At 45.4% G+C, this 25,674-nt stretch overlaps 1 protein-coding gene across 3 annotated transcripts in view; it reads right to left on the bottom strand.

Annotated features, from left to right (window-relative positions):
• LOC130106758 (poly(rC)-binding protein 3-like) overlaps positions 1-25,674 on the bottom strand; it is a 41,938-nt gene that overhangs the window by 3,817 nt on the left and 12,447 nt on the right. For 2 of the 3 annotated variants that reach the window (XM_056272999.1, XM_056273001.1), the window contains exons 2-12: positions 23,120-23,307; positions 22,879-22,902; positions 20,900-20,932; positions 19,361-19,477; positions 9,070-9,201; positions 7,051-7,179; positions 5,145-5,219; positions 3,857-3,928; positions 1,986-2,027; positions 1,398-1,473; positions 771-820 (exon numbers count right to left, since the gene is read on the bottom strand). In XM_056272999.1, the coding sequence (XP_056128974.1) occupies positions 771-820; positions 1,398-1,473; positions 1,986-2,027; positions 3,857-3,928; positions 5,145-5,219; positions 7,051-7,179; positions 9,070-9,201; positions 19,361-19,477; positions 20,900-20,932; positions 22,879-22,902; positions 23,120-23,227 (858 nt within the window). In that variant the 5' untranslated portion in view covers positions 23,228-23,307. The remainder of the gene's footprint in view (positions 1-770; positions 821-1,397; positions 1,474-1,985; positions 2,028-3,856; positions 3,929-5,144; positions 5,220-7,050; positions 7,180-9,069; positions 9,202-19,360; positions 19,478-20,899; positions 20,933-22,878; positions 22,903-23,119; positions 23,308-25,674) is intronic. The other variant, XM_056273000.1, reaches the window with a different exon arrangement.

Genomic DNA, 25,674 nt, shown 5'->3' with positions numbered 1-25,674 from the left:
CAAGAGTACGACGACACCAATTTCACGACTGGTGTCGTTACATGTTTAATTTTTTAAACTTGTGGGCTGATTTTAACTGTTTTGATCTTAATCCAACACATTGCATAAACGCCTTTTCCTCATATAGGTTGTGCCATTGGGTATGATTTGTGAAACGATGCACATTATTAAAAATCATGATCCAAAACGTGCAGTCAGAACCAGAACCGCAACACCAATACTAGATCAGGTTCTTATGAGTGGAAGTATGAGTTGCCATGCTTTGCAAATAAACCTCACTATCACGATCTCTACTGTCAGATTAGAGAGACGGCCTATGCAGACTCCATGTGACGAGGCAAAGTATCTTTGTTTTGTTTTTTTTATGTACGTTTTGACAGCAGAAAGCTTCTAAGTAGGTCAGGAAACATGAGAGGATTTACAGGGTACTCATGGGAGCCACTCCAAGACACTGCATCTGCAGCCCAGACAATAACGCAAAGGGATCCATATCAGCTTGAAAATCCCCCTTAACCTTGAGTTAGTCTGAGGTTGCAATAATGGGGATAATTAGTCTGTTGCAAACACGTCTCTTGTCTCTTTTGAAGTCGCACTAAACATCCATCCGCCCCCTTTTCTTCAAGCTCATCTCGAGTCCCCTGCCCCTGAGCCAGCTTAACATGTGACACTTTTTTTTTTGGACTTGTTGTTGTTGCCCCAGCTCTCGACAACATTACAAAAATAAAAAATAAAAAAAGCAAATTCCAATTTCATTGTCTCCCCATGCTTACATCGTTGGGAATAAGCAGCTCCTGAGAAGTCTGGGAGTTTGAGTCCATCCCTAATGAGACAGAAATACACCAACTTAATACACTGGCACACAGTATAACACATCCAACAATTCATTCAATCCCTTTAGTTGGCGAAGTCGTGCAAGCCGCCATTTGACATGTCTAAGAAATCCCATCAATGCAGAACAGCTAGATTTTGCAGAAGAAGCTAATTTCCATTTTAATAGGCTGATGCTTAACACTGCAGACGTTCTCTTCTTTCTCCACAGCTCTCCGGCTCCGCTGAACATATCATTTCACATAATAGTTTTCCCTCAAACTGGGAGATACTATACGAGTGCTATAAGGCATATTCTCCTCCTCCTCACCGCCGTAAGCAATCAGCGGTGCTACTGACACAGAGCCCTCAACTCTAAATACACGACAAAAGTCCAACTACCCACGGAGAGGGCAATTCAAACACAACAGTCACCATATGTACTCAATGTTTGGGGCAAATTGTTGACTTGAACCATTCATTTAGCAGTTAAAGCAGTCCCAGTGTGGAAACTATGAAGTAATGGTGAGGTCTGACAGCATGCCATCCTGTCTGAATATGATGACTATTTTTACCACTGTTACACCTACCAGGTATAACGGTTGAAGCCGGCTGGGCCATTGAACTCAGGCTTTGTTGCATTGATAACTGATGCAGCTTGGCCAACTGTGAAATAAAGAGCAAGAACATGACGTGTTTTACACAAAACCAATCAAACATTGTTAGTCATCCATCCATTACCCAAGCTGCTTATCCTTACTCAGGGTCGCGGGGATGCTGGAGCCTATCCCAGCAGTCATTGGGCGGCAGGCGGGGAGACACCCTGTACAGGGCCGCCAGTCCATCACAGGGCCGACATGCACACACACATTTACACACATTCACACCTAGGGACAATTTAGTATGGCCGATTCACCTGACCTACATGTCTTTGGACTGTGGGAGGAAACCGGAGCATCCGGAGGAAATCCACGCAGACACGGGGAGAACATGTAGACTCCACACAGAGGACAACCCGGGACAACCCCCAAGGTTGGGACTACCCTGGGGCTCGAACCCAGAACCTTCTCGCTGTGAAGCGACCACGCTAACCACTGCACCACCTCAAACATTGTTACACACATTGTTAGTGTTATTTTAAATTCAAATGTACCCAGGGCATATTTTAAAATACATACCTCTGAATGTGGAATGCCATATTGGTTTTGCACAGTGTAGGCCTGGAAGAGAGTAATATGCATTAAGTAAAGTACAAAACTAATATATTACATGATCCACAACTTTGCAGCCTCGTCATGAGTGTGGTTTCCTACCATACCGCTGCAACAGTGCAATCTAAAACAAGGTATGATTCACAAACATTCAGGATCAATGTGGGGTTTTTAAGCATTTGTAATTTGTAGACAACAGCTATGACTTTGATTTGTGCAGGGGAGGATGTTCGGCTAAACTCCTTACTTCCTGTCAATGCTCACTCATGTGGTCTAGTTGTCTGCTCTCCCATGCCATCTCATTTAATTTTCATTTATTTGCCTTCCGCCATCTTCAAACCTTCCTACCACCCATCCCCCATTGTCTTATAACTATGCACACTCACAGAGACGCTGGGCCACTCCCGCTTCCTGCTCTCAGTCTCCCCTGACCCGATTGCTTGAACGTGTCAAAATCTCTTTCTTCCTTTCTTTCTTTCACACTTCCAATTCACAAAATGTCGGTATTAATGTACGTGTGTGTGCGCGCGCGCGTGCGCGTGTGTGTGTGTGCACGCTGCGTTTGGGCTGGGCAGTAATTCAATACCATCTATCGTTTATCGTCTGTCAGTGGTGTTGCATCAGGATGAAATTCGGATCTTGTCATACGGTGATATATCATTTTGTTTGAACACATGATATCCAGAATCTATGACCTAAAATTTCTCACAAAATGATGTCGAAAATAATTTAGGGAATAATATTTGCAAACTAGTTTCGGTTTGATATTGTACTTTGCATTACCAAACACCTCAATATGATGAGTTTAATTCTTAAACATATTATATTTGCACATCTAATCAGATTGCAAAATTCCTTATGATTATCATGATAATGTTTTCCATATCACCCAAATATATATTCTCTATCTGTCATTCATTGGTCAGGCACCACCTCTTCCTGTCATTAAAAGGGGTGGTGTAGCCCTCTTTGCAGTTATGGCCGGACCAGACAGCACTTAGCTAAACTCAATTCCGACTGACGCCAGCAGTCTGGCTAGTATTACCAGTCCATACCATGGCCATAAACTGAGGCACACTGAAAGCTCCCCCCTCCCTCACATCAAACGGACCATAACTGTATATATGAGAAATTACAAGAGGCGCCATTAATATGAACAGTAATTCTGTCCTTCAGGCCTGCGTAATCTCAGCAGTGAATCATTTTATACTGCGTTAAAAAGTTACATATTCTTCAAATCTGTGACGTATTATTTCAGCGGCAATTTCCCGCTGACATTGACATCATGGCATTATGAGAGTATCTATAATGGCTGGCATGTGTGGCATATTTCTAAAGCCACTGTCTCTTCTAGTGAAGAGCTAAATATTAGACGGTTGAGCTGTGGTACTGTGTGATGGCATCGGATTTCAGTGGTGGGGTATATCTCTAATGACAGACTAGAACAATGGCCACGGCTTATTTCAGCTGTTGTTTTTAATGCCTAATGCCAAACGATGGACTGTGTAATTTTGGACATACCACAACTGCTGCCCCCGCTAACCATTCACCTCCTAGCAACTCCATAGCAAACTCATTCCTGTATGCCCTTCATGTATGCCACACAAAATCCTACCACCTTTCCCCAGCTATCTATCCATCTGTCTGTCTGACTGACTGACTGTCTGACCGACTGACTGACTGACTGACAGTCTGATTATCCATCTCTGTCAGCACAGGGCAACCAAAGCATCGCTGTGTGGAAAAAAAAGCTGTGCAGCCTCACTAAAGCATAAATGTTAAAGCGTAAAGTGTATTCCTGCCCATTTCAATGAGTATTCGGTTAAAGTGATATTCACCTGCTGCAGGTCAAGGCCGCCCTGGGTGACTGAGTACAGTGGATGGGGTGCAAATTCCGATGCCTCATACACCTACGGGCACAGAGATACTGTGCATGAGACACACTGGGATTCATGTTGGAAAGAAAACCACATTTTCTAAAAGGAAAAAGCCTATGTATTAGCGACACGACACCTAAGCTGCAGACAAAACATACAACATATCAAATAATATTTTATGAATTTAGAATTAAAATGTCATTTAGCAGACACTTTTATCCAAAGCGACGTACATGTGAGAATTAACACAAGTAAGGATCTAGTCAGGAGGCAGCAACGCAAGTAAGTGCCAAAAAAACTAGGTTCAAGTCCGATAGGACATAGTATCAATAGGCAGTACACAAAGGTAATGCAGAGGGAGTATAGAAGCAATTTTTTGGGGTATTTTTATTAATACCATCAGATGTGGAGGTGTTTCTTCATTTTACAATCTTTACATTTGATTGTAATCACAGTGAATATGTGCTCAAAGGCTTAAACATTTTGAGCAAATTTGGACAACTCTGCTCAAATACTAAGCTGAAACTTCCCATTTTTTTGTGGAGAGGGGAGCTCTGACTTAAGATCAAATGTGGTCGGAGAGAGGTCCTCAAAGCGGCATGTCTAACTCTCCGGCACACTTAACAGGCTTAGGCTAGGAGACATCCGCCGAGCCTTCCCCGTTGCACTTCATTTTTCTCCTGACAAATTACACAAACACCCCTTATCGCTGAGCAGCCTTCATTACGGCCCTCCCATCTCCCCATGACCAGAGCCTCACCCTCGCTTTGATAGCTAATTATGAGCAGTATCAAAACACAGAGTCAAATCATGAATCCGCCAGCGTCCGAGGCGGTGGCACAAACAGTGTGATTCATGCAGAGTACCAAGCCTCCGCTCTAGCTGGAGGAGACAAGAGGTCTCCAGCCTCACTTGCTAATCTGGTGTCTTACTCCACAGGGGGTGCATATCTGTCCCTTCCCAAACAGCACCATCTACACATGCCGAGCCCTCTTACCCCCCCCCCCCCCCACACACACACACACACAGAAAAAGCAGGCTCTACTCTTATCTTGGCTTCACACAAGCGTGATTCAGGAACCGTGACTGAGGACGTGATCATTACAGTACCAAACAATGCGTGTGCAGTAAGTATAGTATGAATAGACACCTGGACTTGATTTCTATGTCAGACAGGGTTTCTGCCCTATATTTTAATGCACAACAAGCAGGTCACACGTGTTGTCTGGTAGAAATCCTGCATCCTCACCTGATTCCCCGAGATGAGGAGCGCAGCAGGGGAAGGGCTCGGTCTGTAGGGGATGGTGGCACCCTTTGGGGGAGACTAGCAAATCAAAAACAGGACAAGGGGTGTGGGGTTACGACGCATAACTTTGTCAAAAACACAGATTTGACCTGGGAAAAGTAAAGAGTTAAAGTGAGTTCTGAGTACTGTCAGCAATGTTGTCAGACATGAGACTCCAACATGTTGAACTACGCGGTACATAAGCAGCTAGCTTAGCTTGCACCGCTTCCGGTCTGACAGGACGCGGAAGCGGTGCAAGCTAAGCTAGCTGCTAGCTGCTGCAGACCTGCAGTTCCAACAGTCATCCTAGCGTTCGCTCTCTCGGACAATGACTTTTGTTTGGATATGTTGGATATATGTATGTGTTTTTGTAGTTTGGATATGTGTTTTTGTAGTTTGGATATGTGTTTTTGTAGTTTGGATATGTGTTCTTGTAGTTTGGACATATGTGTTCTTATAGTTTGGATATGTGTTTTTGTAGTTTGGATGTGTGTTTTTGTAGTTTGGATGTGTGTTTTTGTAGTTTGGATGTGGGTTTTTGTAGTTTGGATGTGTGTTTTGTGTTTGTGTTGCACCGCTGTGGGCTGGGGGGAACGATATTTCGTTTCGTTTCATGTACATAAGTGCATGAAATTAAATAACAAATAAATGTCCCTGGTTCCTGGTTAAAATACAGCAACAATTAAGGAAGGATGGCGTTACTAATATTTACTTGACATTCACCTATCCTTGAATTTGCTTTGGTAACGTTAGTCATCCACTGAATAAAGGAAACGGTGCGGCTAGAGCTTTAAGAATGACGTAGCTGATTTTCAGTGTGTATCGGCTCAGGGCTCTGTAACTAAACTCCCCTCTGGATATCCCCCACATCTACATATATTTCACTGATAAAGAGATATTCTAGAATAAAGTCCCTCGCCCAGAGATAAGACAAGGGGATTAAACAGGGACAACAACAATATGCATGACACTGTATAACTTATCAAGCGAATGTGGTGTTGTAAGCTTTTTTCTTCTTCTTCTCTTTCCTCCCCCTCAAAATGTGGAGCATCTTTTCTGTGGGGCAGTCACAGCAAATTCTCTGTATAACTTTGCATAATTTACATCTTGGAGCCAAAAGCAAGGACCTGCTGGAAGAGAATCCTAATGAAAGTTGCAAGCCTTTGAAGAAAGCCCTGGAAAACTGGATCAAACTAGCAATTAGTCAGTCAGGTCCAGCTGCAATGCAGAAACAAAAAGGACTTGTGCGCTGCCAGTAACACACAGGGAGAAATTGTGCTTGGGGTTGTTTTTCTCCTGTTTCCTCTGCGTTTTTTTTTTTCAAGAGAGCTGTTCTCTAAAGGTGGACACACTTTGCTGCAGGTCAGTTTATTTTCTGTTAAGACCTTGGTGTTCTTTCCGACAATGGAAATCTTTGGCCCATGTGCCGAGCCATCTGACCCACCCCGTTGGCACTCCCGGCAAATTATTATGACAAATGGGGTCAATTAATTGCAGGAGAAAAGGATAAGGGGTGCCAAGGATAAGAAAAGAGCATAGCTCCACAAAACAAAAACTTCATACTTGCTTAATATGTTTAGCAGAATATCCTAAATATGGACAATGCTGACAAACTCTTCCATTAGTACCCTTGACCACATTTTAACAATGCCAAGGGTAGTATTAACAAACAACTCACATCACTACATGTAGTTCAGCCCACCAAATATGCATCAACCAAAGTAGCTGCAGAATATATAACTATTACAGGTCTGTGAGATCAAAACTTGCATGTTGACAGTAACAATTTCGTGCTGCACTGCAGCTCTGACAAAGTGCATTCTTAGGTTTTTGGTATGCGAGGTAGCGAACCAAAGGGAAGGTATCCTACCTCCAGGATTACGGCGCAGATGAGTTTGACACACTGGATTACAGATTCCTGGCTCCCAGATATCGTCACCCCTCGCTCCGTGGAGTTGGGCAGCAGATCCCCAGCCACCTGTATCTGTGCTCCGGTGTTCTGGCAGTGATAGCGTTTTACAAGAGAGGATTAGCCTGATACTGGAGATAAGACAGGTCATGATTACTCAGTCACGGCTCAATCCCTGCAGACTTTGCTGACCTTACAATAGAGAGTCATCGTCGTTTTTTTTTGTCTTCCAACCCCGTGAATGAAATTAACCACTGCATTATGTCTGATGTCATGGTTTGTGAGGTGATAGAAGACTAAAATGAATCTATGATCTAAAGTTGTCATGTTCTTCCATCCATCCATCCATTATCCGAACCACTTATCCTGCTCTTAGGGTCACTCTGGAGCCTATCCCAGCAATCCTTTGGAGACAGGTAGGGACACCCTGGACAGGCCGCCAGACAATTACACAAGGCTGACACACACACACACACACACACACACACACACACACACACACACACACACACACACACACACACACACACACACACACACATTCATACCTAGGGACAATTTAGTGCGGCCGATTCAACTGACCTACATGTCTTAGGACTGTGGGAGGAAACTGGAGCCCCCGGAGGAAACCCATGCAGACATGGGGAGAACATGCAAACTCCACACAGAGGACGACCCCCAAGGTTGGACTAACGCAGGGCTCGAACCTAGGACCTTCTTGCTGTGAGGCGACCACGCTAACCACTGCACCAACGTGCCGCCTGTCATGTTCTTGGTTTTAGCTAATACATACCTAAAATAGGAAGGTACACTGGCTAATGGAAGAAAATTTCCTCTCTGGCTGCAATCAAAAGAGATGACTCAATTTATCCCCTACAGATAAATCCACAGCACCTCAGCAAATACCATCAGTTTAATTTTTTTCTATTAATATCTGAACTCGGTAAGCATCACTGAGCATTTTTTCTCTTCCCTGTTTAACGTCTTTCACAGTTTAGTGCTGTAGATTCATTTGTTCACATTTGCTGCGACCAGAATTATATATTTACCAGATACATTTCATCTGGATAAGAGCATCCATTATAATTTCATACATACTAAGAATGCAGAAACAGTCAGCCTTGGAACAGAAATCAGGAAAAGTGGTTGCACAATGCAGAGCAAGACACACAACCAAAAAAAACCCAATGGATTTAATCCCAGCGGATTTAAACAAAGACTGCCAAAATTTGGATTAAAAAAAAAAACAAGTTGGCACTGACATTTTCAGGTGCTCACCAAGGTACAATGGCATCTACATCTATAGGCTCACCGTCAAAATGCCCTTGAGCATGGTACTGAATCTCAAAGACTGTTTGCCGTATTTAAAGTGACCTTGCACCATGAAACTTCTTTAGGGGAGCATCTGCATGGCTTTGTGTGTGTTCACAAGCTTTGTACATGTCGCACTTGTTCACATGTGTAAAATCAGCCATGAAAAGCAGTTCCTCTCTCAGATAAACCCTGTCCCTTACACTCAACCTGTAACCGGCATTCTTTTCCTTGTTTTCAGAAACAGAAACTCAACCTGAACTCTGAGAACACAGAACCCCATCCATCTATCCACTATCCAAGCCACTTATCCGAATTCGGGTCGCGGGATGCTGGAGCCTGTCTCAGCAGACATTGGGCGGCAGGCGGGGAGACACCCTGGACAGGCCGTCAGTCCATCACACACACCCAGGGACAGTTTAGTATGGCTGATTCACCTGACCTGCATGTCTTTTAACTGTGGGAGGAAACCCACGCAGACACGGGGAGAACATGCAAACTCCACACACAGGAATACTTGGGATGACCCCCAAGGTTGGATGACCCCGGGATTTGAACCTAGGACCTTCTTGATGTGAGGCGACCACGCTAACCACTGCGTCACCGTGTCGCGAACACAGAACCAACACAAAAAAATACAAACAGTATATGTTTGCTCTGGTCGCTCACCTCTCTGATCTCCTTTATCTTGGCCCCTCCCTTCCCGATGAGAGAGCCACACTGGCTGGCAGGGATGACAAGCCGAAGGGTGACTGGTGGCTTGGAGGTAATGGTGCCGTTGGCCACCAGTGCAGTCAGGTCCTGGGGCAAGACAGACATGGGGAGTAAGAAATATGCTGTGATTACATTGCAAATAAAGGAGCGAGAGAGAACTGCTGCAGAGAGATCGAGGAAAACATCAAGGGGAAAAGTAAAGGGGTTCACAAGGAAGAAAAGAACGGAGAGACAAGTAACTTGAGAGTATAGTTCTGACAAGTCAGACTTAACAGATAACATTTGCATGTCTGAAAGGCCAAAGCCAAAACCTAATTCAAAATCATTTTCTATCTATCCTCATTGGGGGATACTTCCATCCATCCATCCATTACCCAAACCGCTTATCCTGCTCTCAGGGTCGCGGGGATGCTGGAGCCTATCCCAGCAGTCATTGGGCGGCAGGCGGGGAGACACCCTGGACAGGCCGCCAGGCCATCACAGGGCCTGGGGGAGACTTGAAGTGTTTCAATAAAACAAACCTTCAGATGTTCTGACAACACCAGAAAAGTAAATCAAAGAAGGTTGAATCAGTTCATCTGGATACAACGTTTATTGACCAGATACGTTTCATCACTCAACTAAGAGACATCTTCAGTGTAAACTGAAGGCAGGTATCCCCACCCTTATAAACAATACAGCACAATACAATTGCATAACGCCCGAAACCAACGACCAGTTTCGTATGCAAATATGGGTGTGACTATTAACTAGAGTTTCAATGGCCATGTGTATTATTCACAGAGAATTTGGGGATGTTGCAATCACAGCATTGTAAGATGGAGACAAATTTATCACGACTGAAACCAACGACCAGTATCATATGCAGATATAGGTGTGACCATTAACTAGAGTTTCAATGGCCATGTGTACTATTCACAGATGATTGGGAAATAGTTGCAATCACAACATAGTAAAATGGCGACAGAAGTACTCTCAGCCCCCCCCCCCCACCTCGGTTCAGGGATGGTCGTTCCCTCTTAACATAGATGGCCTCTTTGATCCCCTCCCCCGTTCAAACCATTGTTCCTCCCTATCAAGGATGTGCACATCCTCATCCTTGAAAGAGTAGCCACTGGCCTGTAGATGGGTGTAGACTGCAGAGTCCTGGCCTGACGTGTTAACTCTCCTGTTTTGTGCCATCCTTGGGCCAGTGTCTGTTTAGTTCCCCCAATGTACAAGTCACGTCAAGTCAAGTCAAGTCAAGTCAATTTATTTGTCACAGCGATCCTCCTGGCACTTAACCGTGTACACTATATTGGTCTGTTTGTGCCAGGGGACCCGATCCTTGGGGTGGACCAACTTCTGGCGCAGCGTATTTTGGGGTTTGAAAGCAACCGAGATGCGGTGGTTTGAAAATACACATCTCGGCTGTTCTGACACTCCCGCCACATACAGAATCACCACTGGTTTATGCTTAGGCAGCTGTTGTCCTTCTCCTCTCTTTGATTGGCTGGTGCACTGTTTGGGTGTCTTCCTGGCTTTGACAAACGCGTAAGAGTAAATCTGTCACCATCTTACAATGCTGTGATTGCAAACATTCCCAAATCCTCTGTGAATAGTACACATGGCCACTGACACTCTAGTTAATAGTCACACCCATATTTGCATATGAAACTGGTCGGTTTGGGTCATTATGCAACTGTATTGTGCTGTATTGTTTATAAGGGTGGGGATACCTGCAGTCAGTTTAGCCTGAAGATGTCACTTGTTGAGTGATGAAACGCATCTGTCAATAAACGTTGTATCCAGATGAACTGATTCAACCTTCTTTGATTTTCTTACCTGGATTACTGAGCATGCATCAAGACTCTAGATAAGTAAAACTGGGGAGCAAATTTTGGTGAATTGAAATCTTTCCAACTTTTCATCGACTATGTCATCAAGTTCAAGACAGGAAATTCATGTATTCTCCTTGTGGGTTCGAGTCTAATCGACTGTGTTGCATTCACTATTTGAGCAAAATAGTCCATCAATTCAACTTTTTTATTCCATGGATAAATGCAACACCGTGTAATGCATGACAAAGAGAGGAAATTACACATTAAGAAAAACTGGCTGAGAAGTAATCTGATCACAATTGCAAGGCTGTTTCACAGATGAGTCATACCAGGGTGGATACCAGTATGAGAGGGCTTTTAAAGAGGTCTTACCACCATCAATTTTAGCTATGAGCTTCAAGAGACAAAAGAGAAAAAAAAATCCCAACTGAAGTGCATCTGTGCTAGAAATGGCAATATTTTTTAACTTAAGAGGGAGAATAGCTCTGAAAATTATGGACATTAGAAAACTGGTGACAAGTTAAAGCTAACCGACAATAGTCGATAAGACACTTCACAGCACAATGGCTATACATCACAAAACCTAAGTGTTAAATAGACACTCCTGTGACAGTCTCAACAAAATGTGTCATGCCAGCTTCTCAAAACTAGTATTTATGGCAGGGGTGCCATGCAGACTGCTGGCATCTAAAGCCAACACAAAACAAGCAATAACCTGCTGTAAGAAGCACAAAACTGAGCAATGGAAGAAGTATGAGAGTCTGATGAGGCATTTTTAACTCTTTTGCCCATGACTGAACAGGATAAGTGTTAAATAAGTGTTGCAGAGCTGCAATAGGCGACCATCTTGCAGGATTCTTTAAGGCCTCGTTCAGACCGCCAGCCCAAATCCGTTTTTTGGCATATCCAGATTGTGTCAAGATTGATTTTAGAAAGTATGAACAGCAAAAAAATAAAATAAAATAAAATAAAATACGATTCTAACAAATCAGATCTAAACCACATTTGGCGGTGGTTTGAAATGCGATTACAATCGGATTTCTACAGATGCGTCTCAGTCCGGATGCCCTGGCTGCCCAAATCAGATTTCAAAGTGTCTTTTGCATCACTCGCAATGCGACACATGATGTCAAATCCAGAGCGACGGAAGAGGAGCACGCCACGACTGCAGCACGGAACATCGCAATGTACACCAGCCCCCTCCGCCAACGAGTTTGTCTGGTGCGATGGAGGAGCTCTGCACAGCGCGACTGTTTGGAGGGCGACATGATGGATCTCCATTTCTCATGCTTCTGCGTTGGTAAATCGTCTCACCAGCATATGTAGTTACTCACGCCTACGTCGTCACCACAGCAACCCCGTGCAGATAGGTTGGTGATGTCTGGACTGGACACACAAATCTGATCTGATTACTTGCATATAACAGTGTGGACAGTCCGTCTTAAAGATCTGATCTGAGAAACAAATCTGATTTGCCTGCAGTCTGAACAAGGCCCCAAGTCTGCTGAATGTTCTGCATGGCCTCATAATATCCAGGGAATATGAGGCCATTTTACAAGGGTCAGGTGCACTCCTCCTGTGGTTTCAGAGCCCAAGATTATACAACCCTAATCAGAAAAAGTTGGGATGGTATGTTCATTTAAAATTAAAACAGTGATTTTAAAATGCTCTTTGACCTGTATTACATTGAAAACAATACAATAGCACATAATTTGATGTTTTACCTCATGAATTTTATTTTTTATTCTTTTCAAAATAAACGTGTTTCAATTTTGATTCTTGCAACATATTTAAAACAAAAAGCCAGGATAGTAAAGCATTTACCACTTTGTAATGTTGCCGTTCATATCCACAACTCTTAAAAAACATCTAGCAACTGAAGACACCAAGTGATGAACTGCTTCAGGTGTAATTTTGTCCCATTTTCCCTGCAAACCAGTCTTGAGGTGTGCAACAGTACAGGGTCTTCAATGTCACATTTTGCATTTCAAAATGCACCACAAATTCTCTACTGGGGACAGGCCAGGACTGCAGACAAGCCAATCCAGCACCCACGCTCTCTTCTTCTGCAGCCATGTCTTTATAATGTGTTCACAACGTGGTTTTGCTTGTCTTGTTGAAATATGCATGGGCGTCCCCGGAAAAGATGTTGTCATGAAGGCAGCATATGTTGCTCCAAAATCTCTATGTACTTTTCGGCATTAATGGTGCCATCACAGAAGGGTAAGTAACCTTTGCCAAGGGCACTGACACAACCCCATACCATGGCTTTTGGACTCATTACCGGTAACAGTCTGGATGGTCCTTTTCTTCTTTGGCCCGGAGCACACGGTGTCCATTTCTTCCCAAAATGACCTGAAATACTGATTCGTCTGACCACAGTACACGTTTCCACTGTGTGATGGTCCATCCCAGATGCCTCCAAGCCCAGAGAAGTCAACAACGCTTTTGGACACGGTTAACTTAAAGGCTTTCTTTTGGCACAGTTAAGTGTCAACTGGCATTTGTGGATGTAACTACGTTTTGTAGTCCTTGACAAAGGTTTGCCAAAGTAATCCTGAGCCCATGTGGTTATATCGCTTACAGATGATTGACGGTTGTTGATGCAGTACTATCTGAGGGATTGGAGAGCATGCTTATTCAGCTTAGGCTTGTGCCCCTGCCCTTCACACATGGAAATTCCTCCAGATTCCTTGAATCTTTTAATTATGTTATGCACCGTAGATGGTGAAATATCAAAATTTCATTATTGCAAAGTCTTTTTAACAGGAAAATGCTCACTGGGATGACTAAAAGCATTCGTGTTTTCTTCCAGGTGAGCTTAGACTTCTTTATTAGTTATTTCACATTCATGTATAGAACTTCTCCCATTATGATGTCCTGGAAGCTTCTTCCTCGTAGCACACAGTCTATATAGTTCCATATTTGAAATTTTATATGAAACATTAAATGCGTTGAAATAAAAAAAAAATCCAAATCCCTTCCTGTCTTTCTTTGAGGAACACTGTTTTTAAACATTTCACAAATTTTCTTGCACATTTGTTGGCACAATGGTGATCCTCAGCCCATCTTTGCTCTTGAAGGACCAGGCCTTTCCTGGATGCTGCTTTTGTACCAAATCATGATTACAATCGCCTGTTGACATGGCCTGTTTCAAATCATATCATCATTTAATTGTTTTACCTTTTTTTTGAGCCAGGGAGCCTTTCCCACCAATGCAAGGGCCAGGTGGATGACAGTCTCCTCATTACTCCATCCGCTATGCCATGCCTCCAATTGCACTTGCAAGAGGTATGGCTCTAGCGGTTTCGTTGCATTGTACTTTGGCAGCTAGGCTGGTGTTCTAGGTGCCGTATCTCTAGTGGGCAATCGGCGGCAGCAGGCAGCATTTTCTCCCCAGCGCTGGTCCTCCTGGCCCCTAGGGGCCTGCCCACCACTACCAATCACCCCCTAGAGGCCAGGAGGACCAGCACCGGGGAGCATATGCTGACTGCTGCCATCGACTGCCCACTAGCGACCAGGAGGGATGCTGTGCATAGAACACCAGACAAGCGGCCCAAGTACAAAAGTATGACACAGCTAGAGTCATACCTCTCTTAAGTCCAATTAGTGGCATGGCACAGCAGATGGAGCAACGAAGAGGCTGCCATCCACCTGGCTCTGGCATTGGAGGAAAAGGCTTTGCAGGTACGCCTTGACCTAGCCCCAGCAGAACAGTGGGACCTCCAAGCCCTGACCAGGGTGCTGGAGAGGCGATTCAGGCAACAACCCTTCACTGAGCAGAACAGGAAACAGCTAGCCAGCTGCCACAGCCAAGAGGGAGAGCGCCTGGGTACCTTTGCCGCAGAAGTGCAGTGACATGCCCAACATGGTAACCCACAGTTCAACGCAGCTGCTCGTGCCGGAGCGGTTTCGCCAGCATGTTTGCCTCGCCATGCCCCAGTCCCTCACCGAGGCTCTCTGCGAAGCTGAATGGACCGAGATGGTACTCTCCACACGGCTTACCCAGCAGAAGGCCCCTGCTCTCTGACTGCATGTCAGGTTGGCCGACGATGAGGTGGAAGCGGTCTACCAAGTTCAGCTTCCACCACAGTAGTCTCGCTGATGGCCTCCAACATCCAGGCAACATCCAACCTGGCTGACTGACTGCTGTTACCGGTGTGACAAGTCTGAACAGGTAGCCCGCGACTGCCCAGGCAAAAGCCAGAGTCAACCGGCTGGTGGGAAGCCCGTGTTAACATGTCGGAGGTAAACATCACCCTCGGCACGAACACTGTGGTGCTCCAGTCTGGCTGGGGGAAGATCAGGCTCAGGGACCGGCGAGCCAGTCGCTGAGCAGCTGCCACTCAGCAGGCACAGAGCCCAGGTGCTGCATTGGAGTACTGCTACTGCCAGCAGCAAGAGGAATTGGGCTAGATGATGCTGACAGTGGCGGCTGTCCAGACCGCCAGCAATGAGGGGAGGTGGTTCGCTTTGACCACACAGCAACTGAGGCAGCAGCAGGAGACAGACGTGGCCCTTGCGCTGGTCAGGGGCTGGCTGAAGACGGGGTGGTGCCCTGAGTGGACGGAGGTGTCAGTGCTGGTGCCCGAGGTAAAGACCAACCACTCTCAATAGGGCAACTTCAAGTTCCATGACGGGTTGGTGTACTGGAGGTGGTAAGCTCTGGGACGAGGGAGCAGCCTCCTGGAGCTATTGGTGCCCCGTGTGCTGCATCCCCAGGTTGTCCAGATGGTCCATGACTTGGTAAGGGCAGGGCACTATGGGAACACTAAGACCCTCCACTGCCACAGGGGGCGGTTCTACTGGCCTGGCTGTCGACGAGACGTGGAGCTGCGCGTGCACTGCTGCGACTCCTGCACCCACCAGGCCCGGGCTCAAGAGTGCGGCAGAAGAGGGCCTATGACACACGGTGATTTGAATGATCTGTTCGCCAGCGGCACCACCCTGGACATTTGGGGGACTGTGTGTTGGGTGATGGGGTCGTCGAGGGCAACTGACCCCTCAGATGGCGGCTATGTAGTGACCGGCGGAGGTGGTCACTCTGACTGTCGGCAGAGCTTCGCTGGGAGAGCGCAAGGACTCATGGGACTGACTGTTAATGTTCGAGTTGATCATGCTATATTTTTGTGTGTTCGGGTGCTCTGTTTATGTTGGGATGTGTTGTTGTTTGGGAGTTTGACTTGGACTGGGTAGAGGACTGTTACTGACTGACTGACTGACTGACCTCAGGACAGTGACTTAGACTGATGTCGCCAGTTGCAACATCGGGGGGGGGGAAATCTTGTGGGATCTGGCCAGTGTGAATAAAAGAGCACTCCCAGGGTCGTGCGGTGTACGTGGCATGGGACTTGCGATTAAGAAGGGATCTCCACCTCTCGACTCGTTCTTCCACGCCAGCTCACCACAATACAAAAGATCGTTCAATATAAAAAAATCGACATGTGTAATAGAGTTTGATGTTTATCAGACATAATTTGGCTCTAATTACTGAGCTGAGTCAAATGATCTGGCTCACCAAAAAGAGCCAGAACTCCCATCCCTGTAATTTAGACCGTGTTCTATTGGGTCTAGCAAACTTACTAGTGGTTTTGGTGTAGTAAGAAATGCTTGCTATGATGTGGCACGAAATTTACTTGTTAATTTTTTCAGGCAAGCGACCGAACCCGCTTCGCGTAAGGGAGCAAACCAAGCTGGTCTGCAGCGAGGCCGCTGCCCTCCCTTAGTGCCAAGATGGAGGCCGGTAAACTCCGAGTGTCCCTTTGTTTTAGCTGTGTCAACATCATTCAAAAAAATTTACTCTATCAAATCAAAAATGTTGACTTTAATTTCTCATTGATAGTCATTTACAGGGAATTATAATCCACTTCCGTCAATTACAAACTCTATGAATTATCATTTTAGCCTTCCCAGTTTGCCTTAACAAGCCATGGAACTGGACACTACAGAAGTCATTTCAGTTTGATCTGTGACTAATTCACCACAGCCGGCAAGACTGTATACTCATTTACTCTGCATGTTGTATGAGTTGTTCCGACAAACAATGTCGCATTTATTCAATCAAAAACAGGGACGCAGAGCTCAAATGGCTAAATTGGTTGACCAAACAACAAGACAGATTTGATGAGAAACTTCTACAGTGTGGATAGTAAACAGTCTCTCCTTCCCCTGCTGTGGGTGGAGATTGGCGGCATAATTCATGAACCGTGTGTCTCTCGGAGTCTTTGAAATGTAAATGTGCCTCGCTGTCTCCCTGCTCATCAGGGAGGGAGACAGCGAGGGAGCTGGCATGAAAACATGCGTGTGCTGCAATGTAAAGCTCACCGCTTTTCAAAGGACGGCGTCGAGGGCATGTCGCGATGACACCCTGTGTCAGAATTAGATTTTAAGAGGGGGCCAGGCGGATGCATTCCCATTTATAGACCATCAAGAGATTTGACTTGTGAAAAAAATAATAATAAATAAATAAATAATAGCTCCAATAATTCTGAACGTGACATTTATAAAGTACATTCTGTGATATGCCGATGACGCTTTTCTGCTCAGTGTCTATATTTAGCAAGGCAGATCAGGCGCTCCGACGTCTCGTCTCATTCTGTGAGGTGCACGTAGCTTGACAGTAGGATCACAAGGCTCTGGGCGTCATCTTCCTGATTTGATCTAAAAATATGCGCCATATCGTAACAAGTGTGAATGCCCCCATGCTTTCCTGCGCTGTCCTCGTGAACAGAGTCTCAAAGCAAATTGGCGGAAACAAGGCCGCTGGTTACACACAAAAAGGTGCTTAAGCGCTTGAGTAAATTGTGCTGAGGATGTGACGAGACTCCCGCAAGAAAGACTGAGCTCATTTCATGGATGTTATCCGGAAATAACAATTTACGCTGTATATGAATCATACAGCGTATATGAACATACGCTCTGTATATGATCAAAGCGTACAGTGTGCTGAATGCCCTGTAATTATTTGAATAACATTAGCATATCACCTGTGTGTGTATGTAGACACGTGTCACCTATTCTTGTGTCTTTACACACACACACACACACAATTTGGTGATGACAAACCCGAAACAAGACATTGATGAAAATGGATCATTTAATGATGATCTATGATAACAGCGTTGTAAGCCCTCTTCCTCTTAAGAGTCTTGCAGACAAATAACTGAATGCTTAACAGCGAGATAATGAACTGATCAGTCTAAAAACGAATGCCCTAACACCTTAAAACGAAAAACAATACAACCCCCCCACCCCCGTTATTCACTTCTTCTGCTGTTAATTAAAGATGTCAGACACATACCACTCAAGCATGGTGAAGGCACCAGACAGACAGTGGGTCAGCCAACACGTTGCCATGACAACTCGAGTTTCGACTGAAGGTAGGGGTGGAGAGAGGTGAGTGTGTAAGATGCTTAATGAATGCTGCACCATGCTCTCAGCCAGCATGTGTTTACAGAGAGCTATAGATTTAAGCGGGGGGGTGCCTATTTCATATATCACGGCTGCCCTGGCGCAGGATCTCTGATGGTTTTGTTGATGGATGGAGTCAGCATGGGGAAGTCTACGAGGGGGGGGATCTACAGGGGGGGGGGCCCTGCCGTCTGCAGCTCATTACTAAACATGGGTTCTAAACAAACATCCCATCTCTGATTAATTAAGTCATGTTCGCTTGATATCATATTCATTTTGTTAAATGAAGAGGAGTGGCGAGGCACGGTGTGTCCATAAAAGCTATAAATCTATTCATCCATTACACCTCCAAATGCCAAATGTAATTGAACACAAACAAATACATGCACGGAGGGTGATAAATTCATTCATTCAACATGCCACTGCTCTCACCCAAGTATTTGAAATGTAAGCCGGTAATGGTCTTGGGCTATCAACTTCGACGGGAAATCATCAATTTTCGACTGCAGCGTGTAACCTTACCTGGAAGCACATTCTGCTTTTCAAATGCTGCTAACAGTTTCCCTTCCCTCACTCCAGCTCCACTCAGCTCCACTACCAGTGATAAAAGCACATTAGTGGTAATGGAGAGATAAAGTTACCGCTAATGGTACTGTTGCAAGGAAATGGCCTTCTACAGCTTTTATTTCCCTTATCATTAGCACGTTATTTTGGCCACACCCAAACGAGGAGAGCATCAATAAGCGCTCCTCGAATAATTTGATGATAGTCGCACAGCAACTTATCGATCTCTCCTTGAGAGAAGTCTCAGGAGAAAAAAAAAATATCGTTCAGACCTCTAGCTTGGCTTGCGGTTAAGGTTTACTCCTCCGGGTTCGATGTCAATGACTTTTGATAGGTGACCAAAGCAGAACAGCGCCATCAAAATCCCATTCATACCACGCAGACTGACCTGGCATCCTGACATGGTACAGAAGAGGACAGTGGGGGGGGGGTTTTATGTGTGTTTTAATTACCTCCTCCAGTTTGCATGCGATCATGGTAAAGGCTTTGAAGACACTGTCTGTGGAGCCAGTGATGGTGATGATCCTCTCTGGACAGGAGCCCTCTGAGATGTTGACCCGCGCACTGCTCTGTTAAGGACAGACAGGGTGTAGGGAGGAGGTCGCTGGGTCACTTAAAGGTCATTGTTAATCTCCCTCGAGGTTAAGTTTCATTCTGGCAAAAAGACGCATGCAGCCAGAGATCTACAGTTCTGGACAGCAAGTCGAGTGAGACGGGAAGGGGGAAAGGAGGCGATACTGGAAGACATAGAGCACATCTCTAGTGTATATCCCAGACTGCCAATCTAATAGAATTTCTCCTCGGGGTGTTGTCCTTGCACACTAAATCCCAGGCCCTCTTCTGTTTCCATCTCGTGTCCTTGTATTTCTCTTCACAACCCCCCGAGCTAGAGTCATATGAGCAGACACAGGACGGTGCTCCGACCCCCTGGGACGTTTTCTACAGTCACTCCACTGAGTCATGCTCCCACTGTGGCTGTACATTGGCCCTGGGGGAAGAGTACCGGGATGAGGCTCATACAACAGGGAACTAACAAAGGCCAGAGCTGACCAGCTGGCTGAAAGGATGGATGACTACCATGGGTGAGGGGCGTATCCAGCAGCTCTGCAGGGTGGGGTTGTCCTGTGACCCAGCCCTTCTACCTCGTAAAGCGCAACATCTAATCTTAGCACCTAGCAGGGATGGGCAACATGATCCTTAAAGGGCCGGTGCGGGTCTTTGTTCCAACCAAGCAGTTACACACCTGATTCTATTAATCAACCAATAGTCTTTGCTAAGGACCTTGATTTGTGGACTCAGGTGTGTGACTGCTTGGTTGGAACGAAGACCTACACCCACACCGGCCCTTTCAGGATCACGTTGCCCACCCCTGATCGAGAGCAACAGTCAGATGTGCCTCCACGATGTTCTGCTAATTACCTTTAATGTATAGATTCAATCAAGCATCACTGTTTGAATTGCACCCTTGAGGTTGGTGAGCAGGGGATAGGAGATAGACGGATAGACAGAGAGAAAAGAAGACCGTTAAGCAGATGAAGACCGTTAAGCCCAACAGATCAGCACAGGTCAGGGATTTGGTTAGGGAAATGACAGGAGAGAGACAGTGAAACATTGCATAACAGAGACCATTTTAACTGAAAAGAAAATCATCATTAGCGGACAAGGCAACCCACACAAAACCTCCGTTCTGTATGAATGACAGACTCACACAGCGCACAAACACTGAAGGAAAACTGAGATGTAATATTAATGTCAGCATCTCTCTGCAATCCTATTCAGTATTGGAGGCCATCTTAGATTGAATTATGTTTTCTCTTTAACTGCAGGCAGCACATGGACACCAGCACACACACACACACACACACACACACACACACACACACACACACACACACTGCACACCTTGCTTAGTATGGGGACATGACATGATATGATACAAGCATCCACAGATGATGAACAAAGGCAGTTTATACGTAAAGAGCATAACATACCTCCTCTCGTATTCTTTTCACAGTCTCTCCTTTCTGGGAAACGAGATGAAGGACAAGTTAAGACAGAATCATTTACGCTTTGCTCGAAAAGAATCGACTTTATCCTGCCCTCGACAGTCTGAGCGATACACACCTGCATTTACCAACCGACCACCGTAAATGGATTCGGATTTAACAGAACAGATTTTATCTGGGATATCAATACGCGAGGCGTCATCAACGCAAATCAGTAATGTCCTCGGCGCGCTGTCTCAACAGGACATGGGGCTCAGATGTGCGTCTCAGTGCCGCAATGAGCAGGACAAAAGTACATCTACTGTGATGTCTTTGAATGCGGTCATTGAGGACACTGCAAAAGACAAAGATGATGGGCGTCCGGGTAGCGTAGCGGTCTATTCCGTTGCCTACCAATATGGGGATCGCCTGTTCGAACCCCGGTGTTACCTCCGGCTTGGTTGGGCGTCCATACAGACACAATTGGCCGTGTCTGCGGGTGGGAAGCCGGCTGTGAGCATGCGTCCTGGTCGCTGCACTAGCGCCTCCTCTGGTCGGTCAGGGAGCCTGTTCAGGGGGGAGGGGGAACTGGGAGGGGGAAGCGTGATCCTCCCATGCACTATGTCCCCCTCTGGTGAAACTCCTCACTGTCAGGTGAAAAGAAGTGGCTGGCAACTCCACAAGTATCAGAGGAGACATGTGGTAGTCTGCAGACCTTCCCGGATTGGCAGAGGGGGTGGAGCAACGACCACGACGGCTCGGAAGTGTGGGTAACTGCCCGGATAAAAGTGGAGAGAAAAAGGGGGGGGGGACTATGATGGGCTTGTCTATACTGCTGCCACACAGCAGCATGCCCTCTGCCATTTAGTAAGTCCTAGTCTGTACTTCTGTCCCCCTGCATCCCCTCTTGATAATCAGTCAAATTGACACCCTCACACATTAAGTGACAACCTCCTGCTTGGTACTGAAAACAGTATCACATTATGAGCTTAGCTACCCCGTCATTTATGTCATATAGTATGACATATGTCATTATGTCACACTAGGAGGTAATTATGGGTCAAGTCAAGCGTTATTTGAGGTCCATCTCGACCCCAGATAATGCTTGTATTGATGAGCGAGTGATGAGAGGCTTACCTAAGAAACAGGGAGGGAAGTGGTGTGTTATAGGGCGGGTGGAGTGGCGTGCTATTAATTCAAGTGCTGCAGATCAAGTGTCTGTTTGGCAGGCTGCACAGCATGTGTCGTACACACACTCTCACTCTCTCTCGTGCTTATTCTATTCTCATCCTCTTATCCCTCTGAAATATCTTGATCTCTCTCTCTAAAATATTGTCATTCCACTGCGGCGTCTCCCCATTCTATGTTTTACTATTTTTCTGTAATATCTGGTCATTTTTTTTCCAACTGTCTTTGTAACAATCTCTCTTTTTATTTTCTTTCTTACAAGTGTACTAAAAGTCATGATAGAGGGGGGGTGCAACACAGTGCAGCCGAACCGTTCCTAACTGACAGTCAAAGTGCCCACAAGGGGCCTTCTGTAATATGCCTCCGGAGCTCAGTTTCAATAGGAGGCTTGAAGTCAATGCACCAGTGTTCCTTTTTGATGGATTGCTGTGCTGCATAAAGGGATGAGGATAGTCTTAAGAGGGCTGGTTTAAGGCAATTACGTCCAGGATGGAGATATACGGGGCAAAAATTGTTTGTGAGGGGGTGTGATGTGTTTGCTGTTGGTTTTCCAGAATAGAATTTAAAAAAAATAAAATAAAATAATTCCACAAAGGCTTGAAAAATAAATCTACGTGAAAGACATCATCATTAAAATCTGCCCTTACAAGAAAAGATGATCCTCTCAGAAATGAATTTACAATATGATCATAGATATGAGCACAAATATCCGATACAGAAGAATCTGATTGTTTAGTATAATGTTTATTCATGGTGTAATCATTAGACAATGCATGTGATGAAAGAGGAATTCTCACCTTTCCTATGATGCTGCCCACCTCCTAAAATGCCAGGAGACAAAAACAGGGACATGCAAAAAAATCAAAACCCAATCTACTTGGAACACCACTTCTAATCCTTGCTATAACCCTTGGTACTCTTCAATTTGGTTAGAAAATTCAGCAGGAAATTAAGGCAAATGTAAATGTTACATGGAAATGTGCTACAGCCTTTTTGAACATAAACGCTGCTTGCATTAATGCGGCCCGCGATTTATACCTTTCCATGCATGAGCAGTCGTAATGTGAGGGTCACTCCCAAGCCCCCGTCTCCGAAGTCCTGCTCACAGTTCATAGTGATGTGGGAGTGGCACACAGGGAGACGCATGAACGAGGCTCATTCGCTGGTCACGCTGTCAGATGAAGGCCGGCACAGTCTCTCTAGAGCGCCCCAAATCCTTCACTGCTCTGTCGGGAGAGATGGGAATAATAATTGATGGGATCAAACTGGGGGCCTCTCTTAAGGTAGCTTCTCTCAATATCAAAGAAAAAATACATAATGTATTTATCAATGTATGATTTATTTATTAGAAAATAATATGTTGTTGATCACATCCACAGTTGTAGAAACACACACACACACACACACACACACACACACACACACACACATCTTGTTATTTTGTGAAGCAGTGAGGAATTACTGCGGTAATGAAAATTCAATATCACAATATTATTAACAAGAGACATTAATTCAGCATCCACTGAGCAGCGTGTCACTATGTAATGAGCCGTTGTGTGTCCATTTCATTTATACACTTGCATTGCATGTGACTGCATTGACTCAATGACTGCCTGAACAGACTGAGTATGCAGATCAATATACGACAGAGCAAAGCTCAGACGTATTCACAGAATGCTGCAGGCTATCACATGGGCCGTCTCCAAGGCAGCATATTGGAATCACGCATCGCCGCCAAGTACTTACTCATCCATCTGAGTCCATTTGATATTGATTATCATTCATAACAAAGTCATAATGAACACCACTGTGTGTGCAGGAAATTGACGTGCAGCACCAGTATCGTCAGCCTAGCTTCCCGCTCCCTAAGCTCTGGGGGATTTGGGGACCTAATAGCCAGTGGGTGGGCATCGATGACTAACACGCTAACCGTGTCCCCGTTACAACCAACAACCGTCACGACTGTGACACAAGTGTTTTTTTTTTATTTCCCCCTTTTTTCTCCCCGATTGTATCCGACCAATTACCCCACTTTTCCAAGTCGCCCCGGTCGCTGCTCCACCCCCTCTGCCGATCCGGGGAGGGCCGCAGACTACCACATGCCTCCTCCGATACATGTGGAGTCGCCAGCCGCTTCTTTTCACCCGACAGCGAGGAGTTTCGCCAGGGGGACGTAGCGCGTGGGAGGATCACGCTATTCCCCCCAGTCCCCCCCCCAACAGGTGCCCCGACCGACCAGAGGAGGTGCTAGTGCAGCGACCGGGATACGTACCCACATCCAGCTACCCACCCGCAGACACGGCCAATTGTGTTTGTAGGGACGCCCGACCAAGCCGGAGGCAACACGGGGGTTCAAACCGGCGTTCCCGGGTTGGTAGGCAACAGAATAGACCGCTAAACTAGACACAAGTGGTTTTTAAACTGCAGACCAGAAAAAAAATAATTGTACTTTGTTCATTGCAGTTGTTGCTTCCAAAACAGTCTCCCCTAAATTGCAAACTTGTAAAGTTTATTCTATTTTTGGGGACCTGGATTTATCCACTCCATCAAAATAAGCCAGAGAGAAAGGCTGCTCTCAGAAGACAGAGTGGAGCTTATAGAGTGACAGCAGATCTCTAACAAATGAGCGGCATCTGTACTGATCCCAAAATGAGTGTGCGGCAGCACCGGCCTGTGTGCATTTCGGTTCTGGCGACATATGATGATTAATGTGCGAGTCACCTGGGTGCACACAGTCTCGGCTCAACGTGTATAATTAGTAAATGGAAATATTTATGTTTCCTTGTGATTTATGATTCTTCTGCAGTTGTCAGCTTGGAAAGGACAAGTACTTGACTGGATAAATACAGATGCTGTATTATTACCCGAAATTGAAATATAAGTTAAAGGAGCATATACACTAAGTGTGCATAAATATCCAGCAACCATAATTTCCTGGGCTGAAAAAAAAGTGTCTACCTCTGATCCCCTCAATTCTAATCATAAAAACAAATTTCAATTTGACTGAAGCAATTTTCAAGACATCGAGGGGTGAATAAATCTTTATTTTGCGGTCTCTAACTATAGTGAATGGTATTAAATTCTAGCGCTGTAGCAACTGGCACACCATTATTTTCTTCTTAGACAGGTCAAGTCCTCTTGTTTTAATTTGGATGTCGCTTCCAATAGAAATACATTCCTCCCAGCCTACGATGTCATCACATACCAGTCTACTGTTTCAATCTGCTTGCCCGAACAACAACAAAAACGTGCCCGTATCTAACCAGACTGTTTTGGATGGGTTGGAGCATGTGTGTGTGTGTGTCTGTGTGTGTGCATGCATGCATGTGTGTGTGCGTGTGTGCGTGGCTTGTTTATTTGCCAGATGCATGCAAAGACATGTTCACATGGTTATGTGCATCCATCTCAAGTAGTCACAGCGCACATCCCTGTGTGTATTTGCCATCCCCTCTGTGACCATGCCAGAGGCTGACACGTAAGCCTGTCAGAATGGTCTCGTAACCTGAGCGAAGTGACAGTTGTCAGGATTGGGCTCTGCTGTAACCTGCCTAAATTATATTTTTCAAAGATATTCCTTGGAGAAAATGGGGGGG

Source organism: Lampris incognitus, chromosome 2 (genome assembly GCF_029633865.1).
Source record: "Lampris incognitus isolate fLamInc1 chromosome 2, fLamInc1.hap2, whole genome shotgun sequence".
Classification (NCBI taxonomy): domain Eukaryota; kingdom Metazoa; phylum Chordata; class Actinopteri; order Lampriformes; family Lampridae; genus Lampris; species Lampris incognitus.
The sequence above is the reverse complement of the archived record's forward strand: the minus strand, read 5'-3'. Positions and strand labels throughout refer to the sequence as shown.